The following is an 18,086-nucleotide window of genomic DNA, read 5'->3' as shown; positions in this document are numbered from 1 at the left end:
GTCCCGCCCCCAACCCCGCTTTTAAATAAAATATATAAATAAAATACATTTAATAAATTCCTAGCCAGAACAACATTCGTTTTTGACATAAATGTCTTTATTGTATTACATTATACTACAATTAGTCCTTGTTACGTGTGTGTGTGTGTGTGTGTGTGTGTGTGTGTTTGTGTGTGTGTGTGTGTGTGTGTGTGTGCGTGCATGTGTGTGTGCGTGTGTGTAAATGTTGGATCTAGAAATAAAAGCCAGATGTGAATGACTAGTTTCCTGAACCCCTTAACCAGTGTCTGGACGCCCCCGCTTCACAATATCTAAAGCAGCAAACCCGCCTGGGATCTTACCTGATCCGCAGTCCCTCAATGTCCAGATACCCTCATTCCCGCAATGTTAGGTGTTCCCTACCTGTCTTCTGGGTTAGGGGGGGTTCCGATGTCTTCTGTGTGTAGCTTGAGTCAGATCTAGAAGAATACAGTATAGGTTATTTTGGTGTAGTATAGGGCAGTTAAGATATATAGGGTAAATAAGAGATCCAGAAACAGAGTGTGGGACAGACACAGGGAGAGGTGAGAGAGAGAGAGGGGGTTTGAAAGAGATAGGGGGTGTGAGAGAGAGAGAGAGAAAGAGGGGGTGTGAGAGAGGGTGTGGGGGGAGAGAGGGTGTGGGGGAGAGAGAGAGGGTGTGGGGGAGAGAGAGGCTGTGAGAGAGAGAGAGAGAGAGAGAGAGAGAGAGAGAGGGTGTGAGAGAGAGAGGGTATGAGAGAGAGGGTGTGAGAGAGAGATGGAGTGAGAGAGAGAGAGAGAGAGGGTGTGAGAGAGAGAGAGAGAGAGTGAGAGAGAGAGAGGGTGATTGGGTGGGGTGACTGGTTGACTGGGGTGACTGGGTGGGGTGGCGGGGTGACTGGGTGGGGTGGCGGGGTGACTGGTTGACTGGGTAGGGTGACTGGTTGACTGGGTGGGGTGACTGGTTGACTGGGTGGGGTGACTGGGTGACTGGGGTGACTGGGTGGGGTGGCGGGGTGACTGGGTGGGGTGGCGGGGTGACTGGTTGACTGGGTAGGGTGACTGGTTGACTGGGTGGGGTGACTGGTTGACTGGGTGGGGTGACTGGGTGGGGTGGTGGGGTGACTGGGTGGGGTGATGGGGTGGGGTGACTGGGTGGGGTGACTGGGGTGGGGTGGTGGGGTGACTGGGTGGGGTGACACTTCTGGTATCCTACACACACACACACACGCACGCACACCCATGCATACACATACACTCTCCCATGCATGCATGCACAGACACACACACAAACACACACACACACACACACACACACACACACACACACACACACACACACACACACACACACACACACACACACACACACACACACACACACACACACACACACACTCCCATACATGCATGCATGCATACACACACACACACACACACACACACAACTCTCCCATACATGCATGCATGCATACACACACACACACACACACACTCTCCCATACATGTATGCATACACACACACTCTCCCATACACACACACACACACACATACACGACAGGGGGAAGAAGAGGAAAGGCCGCGCGACCGAGCACCACCACAACCACTGCCCCGCTCGCCCCCCCGCGACCATCTCCCTCCCTGCGCGGACAGCCACGGGACCGCGGGGAAGCGGAGACCAAGGAGGTAAGAGGGGAAAACCCCCGCTACCATCTCCCACCCTGCGCGGGGATCTGGGAAGCGGGAAGTGGCGCATGAAGCCGGGAAAACACCCACTACCATCACCCGTCCCGCGCTGGTATCGCAGGAAGCCGGGGTATGCAGGGACACCCCCCACTACCATCTCCCGTCCCGCGCTGGTATCGTGGGAAGCCGGGGTAAGCGGGGACACCCCCACTACCATCACCCGCCCGCGGGGATTGCGGGAAGCCGGGGTAAGCCGAGGAAAGCTGGAAGTGGCGCAGGAAGCTGGGGGGAAAAAGGGGGGGACACCTACGCCCCGCGCGGATAGGCGGGGGCCGGGGAGAGAAGGCGGAACACCCTCGCTACCATCTGCAGCCACGCGCGGGTATAGGGGGGGGGAAGCGGTGAGTAAGGGGGAACTGCAGGAGGCAGGGAAGGAGCAGAGGGGATGGAGGATTGGAGAGTACTTACTCTCATACTCTCCAACAGATCTCTGGCCAGAAAAAATGGCCGCTCGTTGGGGGCTGGCTCATATAGAGCCTGGCCGCGCGCCCACAAAGCCTGGGAGCGCGCGCCAATCAGCAGTCAGGTAGGGGGAGTTATTTTTTTTTTTTCAGCGCGAGCGGGGAAAATTCAGCGCGAGCGGGGAAATGTAAAAAAACAAGCACGTGTTCTGCTTGGGCCAATATTTACTCGCCTGGGGGTTAAATCCACCCGCCCCGGGCGTGTAAATGTATAGGATTGTCGAACACAGTATATATATATATATATGTATATGTGTGTATATGTGTGTTTATATATATATATATGAGGGATTGGTGTCTTCAGGACTGACAAGGTTGGTTATACACATGCAGTAAGCCTAAATGTCTTTGGTGACGCTGCCATGCACGGTCGCGGCACCAAAGGATTAACACTGTGTGGGGGTCTCATTCAGAGGCATGGACCCCCCGCAGCTCCATCGCGGAAGACGCTGTCCCTGATGCCTCAGATTTTTGCCTGTCCGTCCTCTGCGCCGGAGACAGGAAGTCTTGCTACTTCTGTATATATGGGTATATATTACAGAATGGGACAAAAACTATAGATTTCAATTGGATTTTCCTTCTTTGATATGTCTCATGCATTTTCGTTTTCATTCCCCCAGAACCAGCTACACCACATTTGCCATGATACATATTATAGCCCCCTAAGTGTTTGGACCAAACACACACAAAAAAGAACTCACATGCTCCTTGGGGCAATAAAAGTAGTTCCCTATTGGCACCAGCAGGGGTCTCCCTTAGAGCAGAAGATGGACAGAAGCTTCGCAAATGAGCATTTAATATTGTGATTAATGCAGATTACGGTAGAACCCTTATTTTTAAAATCACTGAACAATTGCTACCTTTGCCAGCGCCGCCAACAGGGGGGGACAAAGGGCACTGGCGTCCCAGGCCCCCTGTGTGGCCGGGCGCCAGTTATTTAAATACATTTTTTAAATGGCAGCAATTCCCGCGCACATGCGCAGGGCCCGCTCACCCCCCCCCCCCCTCCCGCACCCAATGCAGAGCAAGCAGGGGCCGCTTCTTCTCACCCCCGCTCCCAACGTGGGATGGAGGGGGAAGTACCTGCGTTCTTTCCCCTCACCCCCGCGGCCAGCTTACCGCGCGCTCCCCGAGCCCACCTCCCGCACGCCACCCGAGCCCACCTCCCGCACGCTCCCACGAGCCCACCTCCCGTGCCCCCCCCCCGTGAGCCCACCTCCCGCACCCCCTCCCCCAAGCCCACCTCCTGTCCCGGGCAGCTGTCGCGGGGATATCGGGGGCAGGAGGGGGAAGCGTCTGGTGGCAAGCTGCACCCACCCGGTCAAGTTAAGTCACCCCACCCAGTCATGTCACCCACTGTCACCCACCCAGTCACTGTCACCCAGTCACTCTCTCCCACCCAGTCATGTCACCCACCCAGTCACTGTCACCCAGTCACTCTCTCCCACCCAGTCACTCTCTCCCACCCAGTCACTGTCTCCCACCCAGTCATGTCACCCACTGTCACCCACCCAGTCACTGTCACCCAGTCACTCTCTCCCACCCAGTCACTGTCTCCCACCCAGTCACTGTCTCCCACCCAGTCACTGTCACCCACTGTCACTGTCACCCACTGTCACTGTCTCCTACCCAGTCACTGTCACCCACTGTCACTGTTACCCACTGTCACAGTCACCCACTGTCACAGTCACCCACTGTCACAGTCACCCACTGTCACAGTCACCCACCCAGTCACTGACAGTCACCCACCCAGTCACTGAATGTCACCCACCCAGTCACTGACTGTCACCCACCCAGTCACTGACTGTCACCCACCCAGTCACTGACTGTCACGCACCCAGTCACTGACTGTCACTCACTGTCACTCACCCAGTCACTGTCACTTACCCACCCAGTCACTGTCTCCCATCCTGTCACTGTCACTCAGACACCCAGTCACTGTCTCCGACCCACCCAGTCACTGTCACCCAGTCACACTCTCCCATCCAGTCACTGTCTCCCACCCACCCAGTCACTGTCATTCACCCACCGTCATTCACCCACCCACCCACCGTCATTCACCCACCCACCCACCGTCATTCACTCACCCACCCACCGTCATTCACCCACCCACCCACCGTCATTCAACCGTCATTCACCCACCCACCCACTGTCATTAAAACACCCACCCACCGTCATTCACCCACCGTCATTCATTCACCCACCCACTGTCATTCATTCACCCACCCACCCACTGTCATTCATTCACCCACCCACTGTCATTTATTCACCCACCCACTGTCATTCATTCACTCACCCACTGTCATTCATACACCCACCCACCGTCATTCGTTCACCCACCCACTGTCATTCGTTCACCCACCCACCGTCATTCGTTCACCCACCCACTGTCATTCGTTCACCCACGCACCCACCGTCATTTATTCACCCACCCACCCACTGTCATTGATTCAACACTGTCATTCATTCACCCATCCACCGTCATTCATTCATTCACCCACCCACCAACTGTCATTCATTCACCCACCCACTGTCATTCGTTCACCCACCCACCCACTGTCATTCGTTCACCCACCCATCGTCATTGATTCAACCACCCACCCAACCACTGTCATTGATTCACCCACTCACTGTCATTGATTCACCCACCAACCCACCATCATTGATTCAACACTGTCATTCATTCACCCATCCACCATCATTCATTCATTCACCCACCCACCCACTGTCATTCATTCACCCACCCACTGTCATTCGTTCACCCACCCACCCACTGTCATTCTTTCACCCAGCCACCCACCCACTGTCATTCTTTCACCCACCCACTGTCATTCGTTCACCCACCCACCCACTGTCATTCGTTCACCCACCCACTGTCATTCGTTCACCCACCCACCCACTGTCATTGATTCACCCACCCACCCACTGTCATTGATTCACCCACCCACTGTCATTGATTCAACACTGTCATTCATTCACCCATCCACTGTCATTCATTCATTCACCCACCCACCCACTGTCATTCATTCACCCACCGTCATTCACCCACCCACTGTCATTCACCCACCCACCCACTGTCATCCACCCACCCACTCACCCACACAGGCAGGCAGTCACATGTCTTTTGTTGAAAATATAGAAATAAACAGGTTGCGGCGCGAGGCTGAAGTGAATGGAGGCATAATAGTTGAGCTCCGTTCCCCACCTCCACTAACAACGCTGTAATAGCAGTAACCACCAACCCAAAAACGCCCAAAATACAACAAAAGCACAGCAGCAACTCCTGTGATGGCCCCGGGCAACCCCAAGAAGAAGAAGGAAGGGGATATGAGAAAATATCTGGGCCGCTCCACTACACGGAGCGCAGACACAGTAATGGCGCCAGAATCAACTGCAGGCTCAGAGTCAGACCGGGAAGACGACCATCCAGAGGAGCCGGTTCGTCGCTGTGACTTTGACCGACTGTACCAGGATATGAAGAGCATGATATACACTGGGCTCCAAGACTTAAAAAAAGAAGTTCAGGGCTTGGGGGAGCGTACAGGGGCCCTCGAGGACAAAATGGTGACCGTTAATAAACAAATTAAAAAGGCTGACAAAAGAGCGGCGTACATGCAATCGCAGATTTCGGAGATTATGGAGAGGCAAGAGGATGCAGAGAATAGGGACCGCAGGAATAATGTCAGAATTCGCGGCATCCCAGAGACAATAACCGATGTGGAAGCATTCACTGCCAGGTGGCTGGAGACTCTCTTGCCGGACTTGCCTGTAACAGAAAGAGCCATGGATCGCTGCCACAGAGCCCTCAGAAGCCGCCCTGCAGCAACAGAGCAGCCACGCGATGTCATCGCTAGGCTGCACTATTTCAAGACTAGGGACGCGGTCTTTAAGTGCACCAGAGCGGAAGGCACTTGTAGATTTGAGGGGGCCACGCTGCAACTGTACCAAGACCTATCCCCAATAACATTGGCAAGGAGAAGGGCCCTGCAGCCCGTCACAAGGCTGCTGAGGGACCGAGCTGTCCGGTATCGCTGGACCTTTCCGTTCGGCCTATTGGTTATAAAGAACGGAAGGGTCATTGCAATGAAGGAGATAGAGGAGAAAGAGGACTTCCTCAATAAACTAGGCCTGAGGGACGGCCCCTCAAAAAGCCCCAGGAGGGAAGAACGGGGAGAAGAAACGGAATGGAGGACAGCCGGTTCACCCACAACGCCCCGGGAGCCTACAGTCCCTGCAGAGATCTAAAGTTAATAGCAGACCCCCAAACCAGGGTTAAAGTTAAAGTTGGGGTAGCGGTTTTACCCGAAGAAGTTAATAAATAAATAAATGGAGAGCTTGTCACCAATCACCAAAACTGCCGAGATAGACATTACACCACTAAGCCCGCCGTTAACACCATGTCCGCAAAGTCCTGTGCCGCCACAAGTGGAGAAAAAGGTCTACCCAGAAAGTCCTCAAGCCTGCAAAAGGTAAAACCTTACCTGGAAAGGAAAATGGCCGGCCGCAGTGAAACGCACGACACCCAGCATGGCACCACAGAAGCAGCTTCACCACGAGGCGTCTTCACGGAAGTAGAGGGCGCATCAGCGCGGGAACAGGTGAAGAGACATCCTCTCACGCGGGCTGATGCAGAGCAAATGGCGCCCAACGGAAAGACGTCACCGGAAACGGAGCGGACGCCATCTTGGAGGGGGCAGACGAAGGAGACAGGAAAACCCCTGACAGCCGGCGGCAGAAGAAGCACAAATCTCGCGAGAAGCGGGGAAGGGAAGGACACAGCCGGTCATTCAAAAAGACGGCGGGAAGGAGAGATGGGCGACGCAAACAAAGGAAGGCCCAGGACGCGGCCCACCCAGTGACGGCGGGCGGCAGAGAAAGAGAAGAAAAGACTAATAAAATATTGATATATCTACAGTGGCTACAGAGACCTGCCAGCACACACACTACACCCACATGAGATAGATAGAGCTTCAACACACAGATTCCTCACATAGTTTAAAGAGACACAAGCGGTTAGATGGGATGGTTAACTAAGGGCCAAATTAGTTCCGAACCCAGAGACTTCACCGCACATACCACACTAAGAGAACAGGGACAAGCAGTCTAGAAGATAGGCAGTCAGCAGGGACTAGCAGTTACAAGTAATAGGTTATACCCCACAAGTTATTTTACGGGTTAAGAGTTAAAGAAATAGCTTAGACAAGTACGAGGTTGGAGTTGCAATAGTAGATAGCATGGTTGGGGGAGGGGGGGAGGGAGGTTGCCCCTCACGTAAGCCTTGAACATGAGTCTCCACATGGGCGCAGGGGAAAAGCCCCGAGCGTGGCCCATGCAAGACCCCCTTAGGCCAGCCATTCGAGACGGGAGAGGGGGATGGAGGGCCATCCCAGACTCCGCCAGGGCTGCACGCCTAAGTGAGGCAACGAAGGTGAGTGGGGGAGCTTATTCTCGCCCACTCACCCGACAGTTCTTAAATGTTTCAATAAGTGTTATATGTGTATGTACGTCCCCTCAATGTGTTTTCCTCTGTATCCCCTCCCCACAGCCACAGGTCTCGGCAGAGAGGATTCCAGTCCAAGAACTCCCGAATAGGAGTAAGGAACACCCTTACGCGCAAAGTGTTCAGAGAGAAAGTCAACATAGAATATGTATTCCCCCTTATGCTTTCAGACGGCGGCCCGAAGCTCTGGTACAAAAATCTTTTCCAAACTTTTAGCTAACCGCCTTAACCAGGTGTTGTCCAAGTTGGTCCATCCTGATCAAGTAGGGTTCATATGTGGTCGACAAGCAGCTGATAACACCAGACGGATTATTGACTTAATTGATCTGGCGCAGAAAAAACATATCCCGTCTATGGTGCTTAGTCTAGATGCTGAAAAAGCGTTCGACAGAATAGACTGGCCCTACCTGAGGGCGACGCTTGGGGCGTTCGGGCTGGGAAGGAGAATGATAGAGGCAATTCTCGCTTTGTATCAGGGACCGACGGCGAAGGTCCGACACCAGGGCTTCCCTTCGGAAGAATTCCAGATAAAGAGCGGCACTAGACAGGGCTGTCCCCTGTCACCCCTCCTCTTTGCGCTTTGTATTGAACCCCTGGCGGCACACATCCGTCTCAGCCCAAATATAACAGGAATCCAAATCAGCGACCAGCCACACAAGGTGGCCCTGTATGCTGATGACGTGATACTCACTCTATCACAGCCCCTCACCTCTCTGCCGAACGTCTTCCAATTACTAGGGGAATTTAATACAATATCGGGATTTAAAATTAACCAGGCAAAATCAGAGGCACTGTATATCAATTTACCTAAGGCCACTGAGAAATTGATCACACTAAATTTTGAATTCAAATGGCAAGCCTTCTGCATCAAATATCTAGGAATAAATATCACAAAACAATCAGATACCCTTTATAAAGCGAATTACCCCAGATTAATTCGGACACTGAAGGAAGATCTCCGGAAATGGGCAGGGTACAACATATCCTGGATCGGGAAGATCCAATCACTGAAAATGAATCTCCTACCCAGGATACTATACCTATTTCAGACTCTTCCGGTCCCAATAAATAGGGAGGAGATCCTTCGGTTACAGTCCGCAATGGTGCAATTTATCTGGGGTAATAAAACCCCCCGTATCAAAACTAGTATACTAATTCGACCCACTACAAAAGGAGGACTAGCGGTACCTTGCCTGTTGTCGTACTATAGAGCGGCCCAATTAACCCAAATCATCCAGTGGCATACCCACCCTATCCAGAGGCGATGGGTAGCGCTGGAGGCGGCCTGCTGTGCCCCGGTGGCATTGCAGGACCTGATATGGCTTCCAAACAAGGTCCGCAAGGACTTCACAAACCCGCTCCCCGCGGTAGTCAGCTCTTTGGCAGTCTGGGACAAAAGCAAATATAAGCACGTCTTGATGAGACAACACTCCTTGATGACCCCAATTTTGGGGAACCCTGATTTCGCTCCGGGCCTGCAGAAGAAAGATTTTATTACATGGACACAGAAGGGTTATACTCGCCTTCGACACCTGGAGGGTAGAATATCGATTAAATCGTTTGAGCAAATTAAGTCTGAAAAGTCAATTCCAAATTCAGAATTCTTTAGATACCTCCAGCTAAGAGCTTTCTATGACAAATTTCCCATCCGCGCTAAACGCACTAATTTTGAGCAGCTTTGTTCTGTTGGATCAGGAACCAAGGGACTTATCTCTACAATGTATAAAGCGGTGGTCTGTCCAACTCCTGACGCTGACGTGACATTAAAATATAGGAACAGGTGGGAAAGAGATCTAGGAGACACATTAGAGGACAAAGACTGGGATCAAATTAGCTTGGCGGCAGCTAAAAGCTCGATTTGCACGACATTAAAGGAGAACGCGTATAAAGTCCTAATGAGGTGGTATCTGACTCCAACACGATTATCAAAGTTTGTCAGAGGTTACCCCCCATTGTGCCCTAAACAATGTGGGGAGCAGGCAGACTTGCTACACATGCTGTGGGGCTGCACCAAGGTACTCCCAATCTGGGAGGAGATCAGAAATTGGCTTCAGAGAATTCTCGACTGCACGATCCCTTTGGACCCCTGGTTGTTTCTGCTGGCCAGACGCACTCAGGGGCTAAACAGGTCGGAGCACAAATTAATTGCACATTTTGCAACCGCCCTGAGGTGCGAACTCGCAGCATTGTGGAAGCAACCGGACACACCAAACATCCCAAAAATCAGAAATCGAATTTGGCTCGTTTGCCGGATGGAACAGTTAACAAGTCTGGTTAACGACACCGGCACAAATTTTCTCAAAGTCTGGTCACCATGGCTAGCTCTGAACGATATCCCTGGGGTCAACGCCTCCAATATACTGCTTTAATAGTTGTAGACGCGTTCTCCTTGGATGAAGTGTACAAGACAGGGAGACATAGACGTTTGTCAAAACAAGGAGATAAATAAAAGGGGCAGAGAAAAGGATAGACAAGAGCCAAGATACTCCAGAAGAGTTCAGCAACCAACGCTACGACAGCAGTCACTATGCGATCTTGCGGATCAGCTGTTCTATAAGCCCAAGAAGTACGGGAAGCAGCGAGAACCACAACCCTTATGTGGAGCCCAGCTGAACTGGAATCGTTCGATGGCATCCCCCTCCCCTCCCCCCCCTTTCTACCCCCCCCCCCTGGTGTAGTATGTCGGTACGTCTTGTTGGTCTGTTCGTATCCCTAGTATGTCTTTTGAGAGTATAATTATAATTTGAGTTGTTGTGGATACATTTGTATAAGACAATGGGTTGGAAGAAAATGTGATTATTGTACCATGCACTCAACAAAAATAAAAAACTTTTGGTTGAAAAAAAAGAAATAAACAGGTTGCATTGTAATGTTTTTTTCTGTATCCCAATAAGAAAACAGTTAAGTAAAAGTTGTGTGCTAAAAAATATTTTTTCGTGGTAGTTGCGCTATGGGTTCGGGGGGGGGGTGCGCTATGGGTTCCGGGGGGGGGGGCTGCTCCTTTCATTTGTCCCGGGCCCCATGATTTCTGTTGGCGGCACTGACTGTTGCCAACACCCAGAGTTTACCCCTTGCACTGAACTCTTTGACACAAGATCCCATTCACGCACAGCATCAGTGACCAAACCTTGCTGAATTTCTCCCTTTCAATGTTTATATTTGGTCCAGAACTCTGAATACCCCATGGACCTTGGGTCAGTGTCACTGATTTTTAGCATCAGCATATCATAGACTTCCATGGAGTCTCACTGCTAAAAAAAATAACATTTAAAAATCAGTACTTCTACAAAAAAAAAGCCCAGGAACCCCAACTCTGTGGTTGAAATATCTGCTGCAACCTTGAAAGTTTTAAATATGCATGTTTTGGGGCTTTATCAGTTTGAGCTTGGTCACTGATTCTGCATTGTGAATCTGAATATATAAGGCATGGTGTTTGTTCGTTTGACCCCATCTTTTATACAGCTGAATCCATTGGAATTGACAAGACGAAGGGAAGATAGAAGGATTCCATTAGACATCTGCTGAGACACAATGCGCCGTTAACTGCTGTTGCCTGGATATAAACTCTGCAAATCTCTAATTTCCCTTGGTATCTTCAACTACATCCTTCTCTGCTACAGAAGGCACGAGAGGGGCGGGTGCGGGGGTGAGGTAGGGCCTGCCTAATTGAAGCCACATTGGTTCTACCAATAATTTATATTCCATAAAGGAACAGACGCTGCTTGCAGTACACGGTATAGGCCTTTATTCTTGAGCCAAGCAAAATTCCAACACCTTGAATTTTACGCCCTACACATTCTGCCAGCCGAGATTATGTGAAAGCAGCTTTCTCTGCAGTGCCCGTTAATAGCTAACAGATTAACCCAAACCTGCTGCGGGTAACCCCTTCACTGCCACCACTCATTGTCGCAGAGAAGGGACCCTTTTACTTGCAGGGACCTTTTGAGTTGTTACAGCAAGATCAACATTTAGCAAAGAGAACTCAAGATAATCTTTACTAAATAAAGTTGAGATGTTGGTCCCTTGCAAGGACTGAACCGTTGGACCAATAAATATTTATTCATGACGGACTATAACGTAATTGTGACATTGTTGCTGATGTGCCTAGCATTTAACCACTACTTACTACATCCGAGTATTCAGTTATTATCACAGACCTGATGAAGTTAGCGTTCATCTCCATAAAACGTGGTCACTATTAGAATATTAACAGATACACTGTGTTTGTTTATACATTTTCTGCAATGTAATTAACAGGACTAATATTGATAAATGGAAGCAGTTCAGTTCCTAAGTAGAGATGGGCATATTTTTTTGGCGTATTTGGATCCGCAGCGGATTGGCCGGTTTCTTTGGTCTGCGGATTTCAGCGGATCAATCTCAAAAAGAGTGATTTGCGTTGAGGCTTTGTTTATTATTATTGCCAATGCATTCTGCGGATTCTGCAATCCATTGGTGGATTCTAGGGATTGCTGAATCCGCGGATTGGATTTTACAAATCAGTCAACACATTGTATCCAATGGCGGTTTTTCAATGAAGCCGCGCGGATTAAAACCGGCCAAATCAGTTTGCGGAGTTTACACCATGAAACGGATTTTGGGGGGGAAACGCGAGAAGATCCGGGAATCGGATTTGGACAGATTCGCCCATATCTCATCCTAAGGCTTTTCCAGATACAGTAAAATGTAAAATTCACTAAAAAGGTGCACGGACACTAGATTTGTTAATACATTTTCTACAATGTATTCAACAGGATTAATACAGCGACTATATTATCTTGTTCACCGTTTTGAAGGGATAAACTAGGCACTGCACAGTGATGTAGGAAAGAAGTACCTGAAATCTCCTCTGTTGTTGACCACTCTCTCAGATGGACAGTAGGATGCAGAGGTCTCCAGAACCACCAGCTCCACTTTCTTGCTGACGTTGCCCTGGTCCATGGATACGGTGCACTCCCACTCTCCGTTGGCAGACAGAAGGATATTGGAAAGGATCAGCTCACTGGTGGGAGATAGTGAAGAGACAGGAGTCAGTGGTGGGGCTGACAGCGAGACGGTGACACATGCTGGGTAAAGGGATGGGAGAAATGGAAACTGGATTGAGAAGACATGGGGCTGTGGACTATGTTTGAAGATTGGATGGAAAAAGTGGATGGGAGGAGGACTTTAACTGAATTTTAGGTGGAGGTTGGATAGGAGATGGAAGATGGTGGGCTAGAGATTTTAAGAGAGCACAAATTAGTGGGAGAGGTTAAGGTGACGAATGCATATCACTGAGCAAATAGACAGCTATGGAAATGTCAGTGAGTGTTATCAGGGTGCTGAACCTTTCAAATGAATGCTTGTATGGTAAACCAAGCCACTGAGAGGAAGAACAGATGTATTGTCCATTTATATACTGAAGCACTTAAACATGGAACTCAAGATTAGGTTCCAACTTACAGAGTCCAGCAAAAAAAAACACTCCAAAGGCATCCCATATCTCACAAAGGTTTTAGGACAGTTCCAGTCTTTTGAAATAATATAACAGCACTCAGATGTTCAAGTTTTGGGCGTGGACATACAAATTAACATTCTTACAGCCTCATTCTATATACACTGATGTGGCGGTTTTTGGCTAAAAATCTCCATAGACTTTAATGGAGCTACTTCGGGGTATATAGGCAGCCTTAGTGTATTCATGTTTAGCTTGTGATTTGTAATAGGGCCTTTTCTTATAGCTTCAGTTTGCTGCATTAAAGCAAGCACAATGCAACCGCTTGTAAGCTTAACCTTTACAGTGCCAGGGTTCCTGCGGCACCAGAATGCCATTGGACCCCGGCCCTTGCACACCAGGTGATCGCTCCAAGAGAGATCACATGATTGAAGCAGGTCCCGGATGATGAAAACGGAAGTGGAGGAGCCTGCCCTTAAAAAACAAGAAAGTGTCTGTGACATATGGCATATCAGGGCCGTGCTGGGTACGTCTTTAGGGAACTGTACATGTTAAGGAAGATTCCTGGTAAAACAGAACTGGAAGCTAAAAACGTACATACTGTATGATCGAGATGGGAAACCCTGTCGCCAATCGCCACAAGTGGCAAATTGGCCATGAAAGTGTGGTGAATTTGAGTTTGCCAGCTCCCATAGTAAAATAAACTTTTTCATGGCGGCTTGTGCTGTTTTCCGCTTTCTGAATGAGTCAGCGAAGTGAACCAGCAGCAGGTGATCGGCTGAGGTGAGTGAAGCAGCACCAAGTGATAGTGCTGAGGTGAGTGAAGCAGCAGCAGGTGATAGTGCTGAGGTGAGTGAAGCAGACAAACAATGTGTGTTGTTTTAAATGTTCAATTGAGCAACCTAATTTCTCAGTTTTTACATGGTGTGGCGATTTTCACTTCTCATTCGCCACACCTGTGGCTACATTGAAAAATAGGTTGCCCACCTCTGCTGTATGAGGTCTTCACACTGGATAAGGCTTGAAGATTTGTGTAACACGTGTATACTCAAGTCTTTCCTGCCTGGACAGTAACAATAGAAAATGTACAGACTAGGTGGGCCAAGTGGATCTTATCTGCCGTCAATTGCTACGTTTCTTACAGCACCTTGGCAGTAGAATTGCACATCCGATAGCATCGGAGCCCCTGAACGTACAGGATATGCCTCCACGCTGAGAGGAAATGGCTGATTTGCTAGCTAGGAATAAACAGTTTATTAGCGCTGGAGTCAGCAGGATGCACAGCCGTAATACCAGAACCGTTTTCTAAATTTAAACGCAGACACCAAATGTAAACAAGACATTCCTGGTCTCCTTAACTCATATACAACATGGAACTGCAAACCCTGACTCTAGAACTGAAATTCATGCATGCGTTTTACTTAAGACATCTATGTTACATGATGCCAACATAAATACATTCATTTTCCATGTTACATACATGTTACATAAATACATACATTTTACATATCACATCCATGCATTTTACATGTTACAGAAATACATGCATGGTGTAGTGGGTTTGGGTTCTGAGCTTGCAGGGGTTGGTGTGTTTGTAAATTTCAACAAAGAGGTTAAGAGAGGGTTTGCAGGTAGTATTAGAAACTGTAAAAAGGGTATACTGTGGCGTGGTTACAGGCTTAAAAATACATTGGCCAAACAATTTGCCTACAGTAAGTGAACTTACTTATGAGAAGATAAAGAGATAAGAATGTAACTATATAATGTGTCATGTTGGATGTAGCACTGGGGCTTTTTGTCTTTTGTTGTATACATTAGGTCACAATCCCAGAAGCACTCCTTTCAACACACATATGTATGGTGGGTTTGGGTCCTGAGCTTATAGGGGCTGTGTGTGTACGTTACATAAATACATACATTTGACATAACACATCCATACATTTTACACGTTACATAAATACATTCATTCTACATGACATATACTTGCATTTTACATGATACATACATTTTAAATGGGACATACATTTTACATCATTCCTGTGCTCAACTTTAAACATCTTTTTGTCTGTCTTCAATCATTCTGACCTTTTCTCTGCTGTGGCATTAATGGGGTAACAGCTTTAATCTCCAAATTTATATTGGCATGATAAAATTCCTGCCAACTATTGTCTAATGGTGATGCCCTCTATAGATTGAATCAACATTATGTAAAAAAGAAAAGTTGTTTTATGGTGATATATAAAATGGAATATATGCTTTCTCTAAAAGAAAATAGCATTACAATGCATCCCTTGCTGTCCCAGTTCAGTTTGTCAATCTTCATACTAAGTTTTCTGAAAAATTCCAGAAAACAATTTTTTGGGAAGTTCGCACGCATGAAAAACCCTCACTTTGTATTTTGCCATCTTTTTAGCTGAAATTAACATTTGCAGCATTAGCGAATGCAGCGAATAGTCTAGTGGGGGCATTTAACCAGCGAGAGGATGAAAACATTACAGATTTTACAGTCTGATTACTAGGAAAGATCAGTGACCACATGCAAACAAAGCAAGAGACTGCACGGGCAGCAACAGCCTAATTGTCAGTTTAGGATGGATAATAATAATGTTTTTTTTCTTGTATGGAGCTGACAGTGTACGCAGCGCTGTACATAGAATGTTTGCAGGCACGGGTCCCTGTTGTAGAGTTTACAAGCTACTGTATGCTTTTGGTGCCCGAGGCACAGGGAGATAAAATGACTTGCTCAAGGTCACAAGTAGCTGACACTGGGATTTGAACCGGCGAGCTCGGCGAGGTTATTCCTCCCTATCACAAGCATCATGCTGGGCTGTCGGGCAGGCTGGTGGGTTTTAACAGTGGATGTTAAAATAAAAGCTGTGATCTTTTCTTCCAACGGTGGTCTCAAGTTATTGGTTTAGCGATACAAGGGAAGGGCGGATCATTGAGCCTTTAAATGGTATGCACAACATGTGGGTGTACAGTATTTGCCGAGAGGGAAGCGCGTTTATTGATATCTCCAAATCTGCTATTGAAAAACCGTCTTTAGCCCCATGATATAGCTACCTCACCATGAGGTCTGGCACTCCAGGGGCCCCATGATGTAGCTACCACACCATGAGGTCTGGCACTCCAGGGGCCCCATGATGTAGCTACCTCACCATGAGGTCTGGCACTCCAGGGGCCCCATGATGTAGCTACCTCACCATGAGGTCTGGCACTCCAGGGGCCCCATGATGTAGCTACCACACCATGAGGTCTGGCACTCCAGGGGCCCCATGATGTAGCTACCTCACCATGTGGTCTGGCACTCCAGGGGCCCATGATGTAGCTACCTCACCATGAGATCTGGCACTCCAGGGCCCCATGATGTAGCTACCTCACCATGAGGTCTGGCACTCCAGGGGCCCCATGACGTAGCTACCTCACCATGAGGTCTGGCACTCCAGGGGTCCCATGACGTAGCTACCTCACCATGAGGTGTGGCACTCCAGGGGCCCCATGACGTAGCTACCACACCATGAGGTCTGGCACTCCAGGGGCCCCATGATGTAACTACCACACCATGAGGTCTGGCACTCCAGGGGCCCCATGATGTAGCTACCACACCATGAGTTCTGGCACTTCAGGGGCCCCATGATGTAGCTACCTCACCATGAGGTCTGGCACTCCAGGGGCCCCATGATGTAGCTACCACACCATGAGGTCTGGCACTCCAGGGGCCCCATGATGTAGCTACCACACCATGAGGTCTGGCACTCCAGGGGCCCCATGATGTAGCTACCTCACCATGAGGTCTGGCACTCCAGGGGCCCCATGATGTAGCTACCTCACCATGAGGTCTGGCACTCCAGGGGCCCCATGATGTAGCTACCTCACCATGAGGTCTGGCACTACAGGGGCCCCATGATGTAGCTACCACACCATGAGGTCTGGCACTCCAGGGGCCCCATGATGTAACTACCTCACCATGAGGTCTGGCACTCCAGGGGCCCCATGATGTAGCTACCTCACCATGAGGTCTGGCACTCCAGGGGCCCCATGATGTAGCTACCTCACCATGAGGTCTGGCACTCCAGGGGCCCCATGACGTAGCTACCTCACCATGAGGTCTGGCACTCCAGGGGCCCCATGACGTAGCTACCTCACCATGAGGTCTGGCACTCCAGGGGCCCCATGACGTAGCTACCTCACCATGAGGTCTAGCACTCCAGGGGCCCCATGACGTAGCTACCTCACCATGAGGTCTGGCACTCCAGGGGCCCCATGACGTAGCTACCTCACCATGAGGTCTGGCACTCCAGGAGCCCCATGACGTAGCTACCTCACCATGAGGTCTGGCACTCCAGGGGCTCCATGACGTAGCTACCTCACCATGAGGTCTGGCACTCCAGGGGCCCCATGACGTAGCTACCTCACCATGAGGTCTGGCACTCCAGGGGCCCCATGACGTAGCTACCACAACATGAGATCTGGCACTCCAGGGGCCCCATGATGTAGTAGCTATGTCATGGATTTCTACTCGTTTGCTAGGGGAGATGGGGTTGGAGCACTCAACGCAATCTAATTGGAAGAGAAGTCTCTTCCACTTCAGTTCCCGTCAACAGTGACATCACAATCATGTTAAAGCTAGCCACTCCAAAATCAAGTATTTGTTTTTTTACTCAAGGGTCCTCTGGAGTTGAACCGCGGCACTCTAGTCTGCAGAAGCCCCCACCACCCTGATTGCCGAGAGATATTTCATGTATTACTTTTGACTACTTGCAAGAAAAGACAAAGACAGCTGAGGGTCACATAATGGGAAACTGTAATCTCACGGTGAAGTATCAGCTTTCTATTGGCTGCCAGAGTGAAGCTGATGCTGGTAGCCATTTTGTTTCACCCAGACATGAATTCTTGTAAGGGAATTTCAAAATGTAATATCTCATGAACTGGGGTAAGGGAGGGG

General features: G+C 49.4%; 1 protein-coding gene across 1 annotated transcript in view; it reads right to left on the bottom strand.

The window, feature by feature from the left end:
- The window catches only part of ADGRA2 (adhesion G protein-coupled receptor A2), a 187,597-nt gene that overhangs the window by 21,638 nt on the left and 147,873 nt on the right, over nt 1-18,086 (bottom strand). The window contains exon 8 of the mRNA XM_075601405.1: nt 12,545-12,709. Within this exon, the coding sequence (XP_075457520.1) occupies nt 12,545-12,709 (165 nt within the window). The remainder of the gene's footprint in view (nt 1-12,544; nt 12,710-18,086) is intronic.

This window comes from Ascaphus truei, chromosome 5 (assembly GCF_040206685.1).
Source record: "Ascaphus truei isolate aAscTru1 chromosome 5, aAscTru1.hap1, whole genome shotgun sequence".
Taxonomy (NCBI): Eukaryota; Metazoa; Chordata; class Amphibia; order Anura; family Ascaphidae; genus Ascaphus; species Ascaphus truei.
This window is presented reverse-complemented; position numbering and strand designations above follow the sequence as displayed.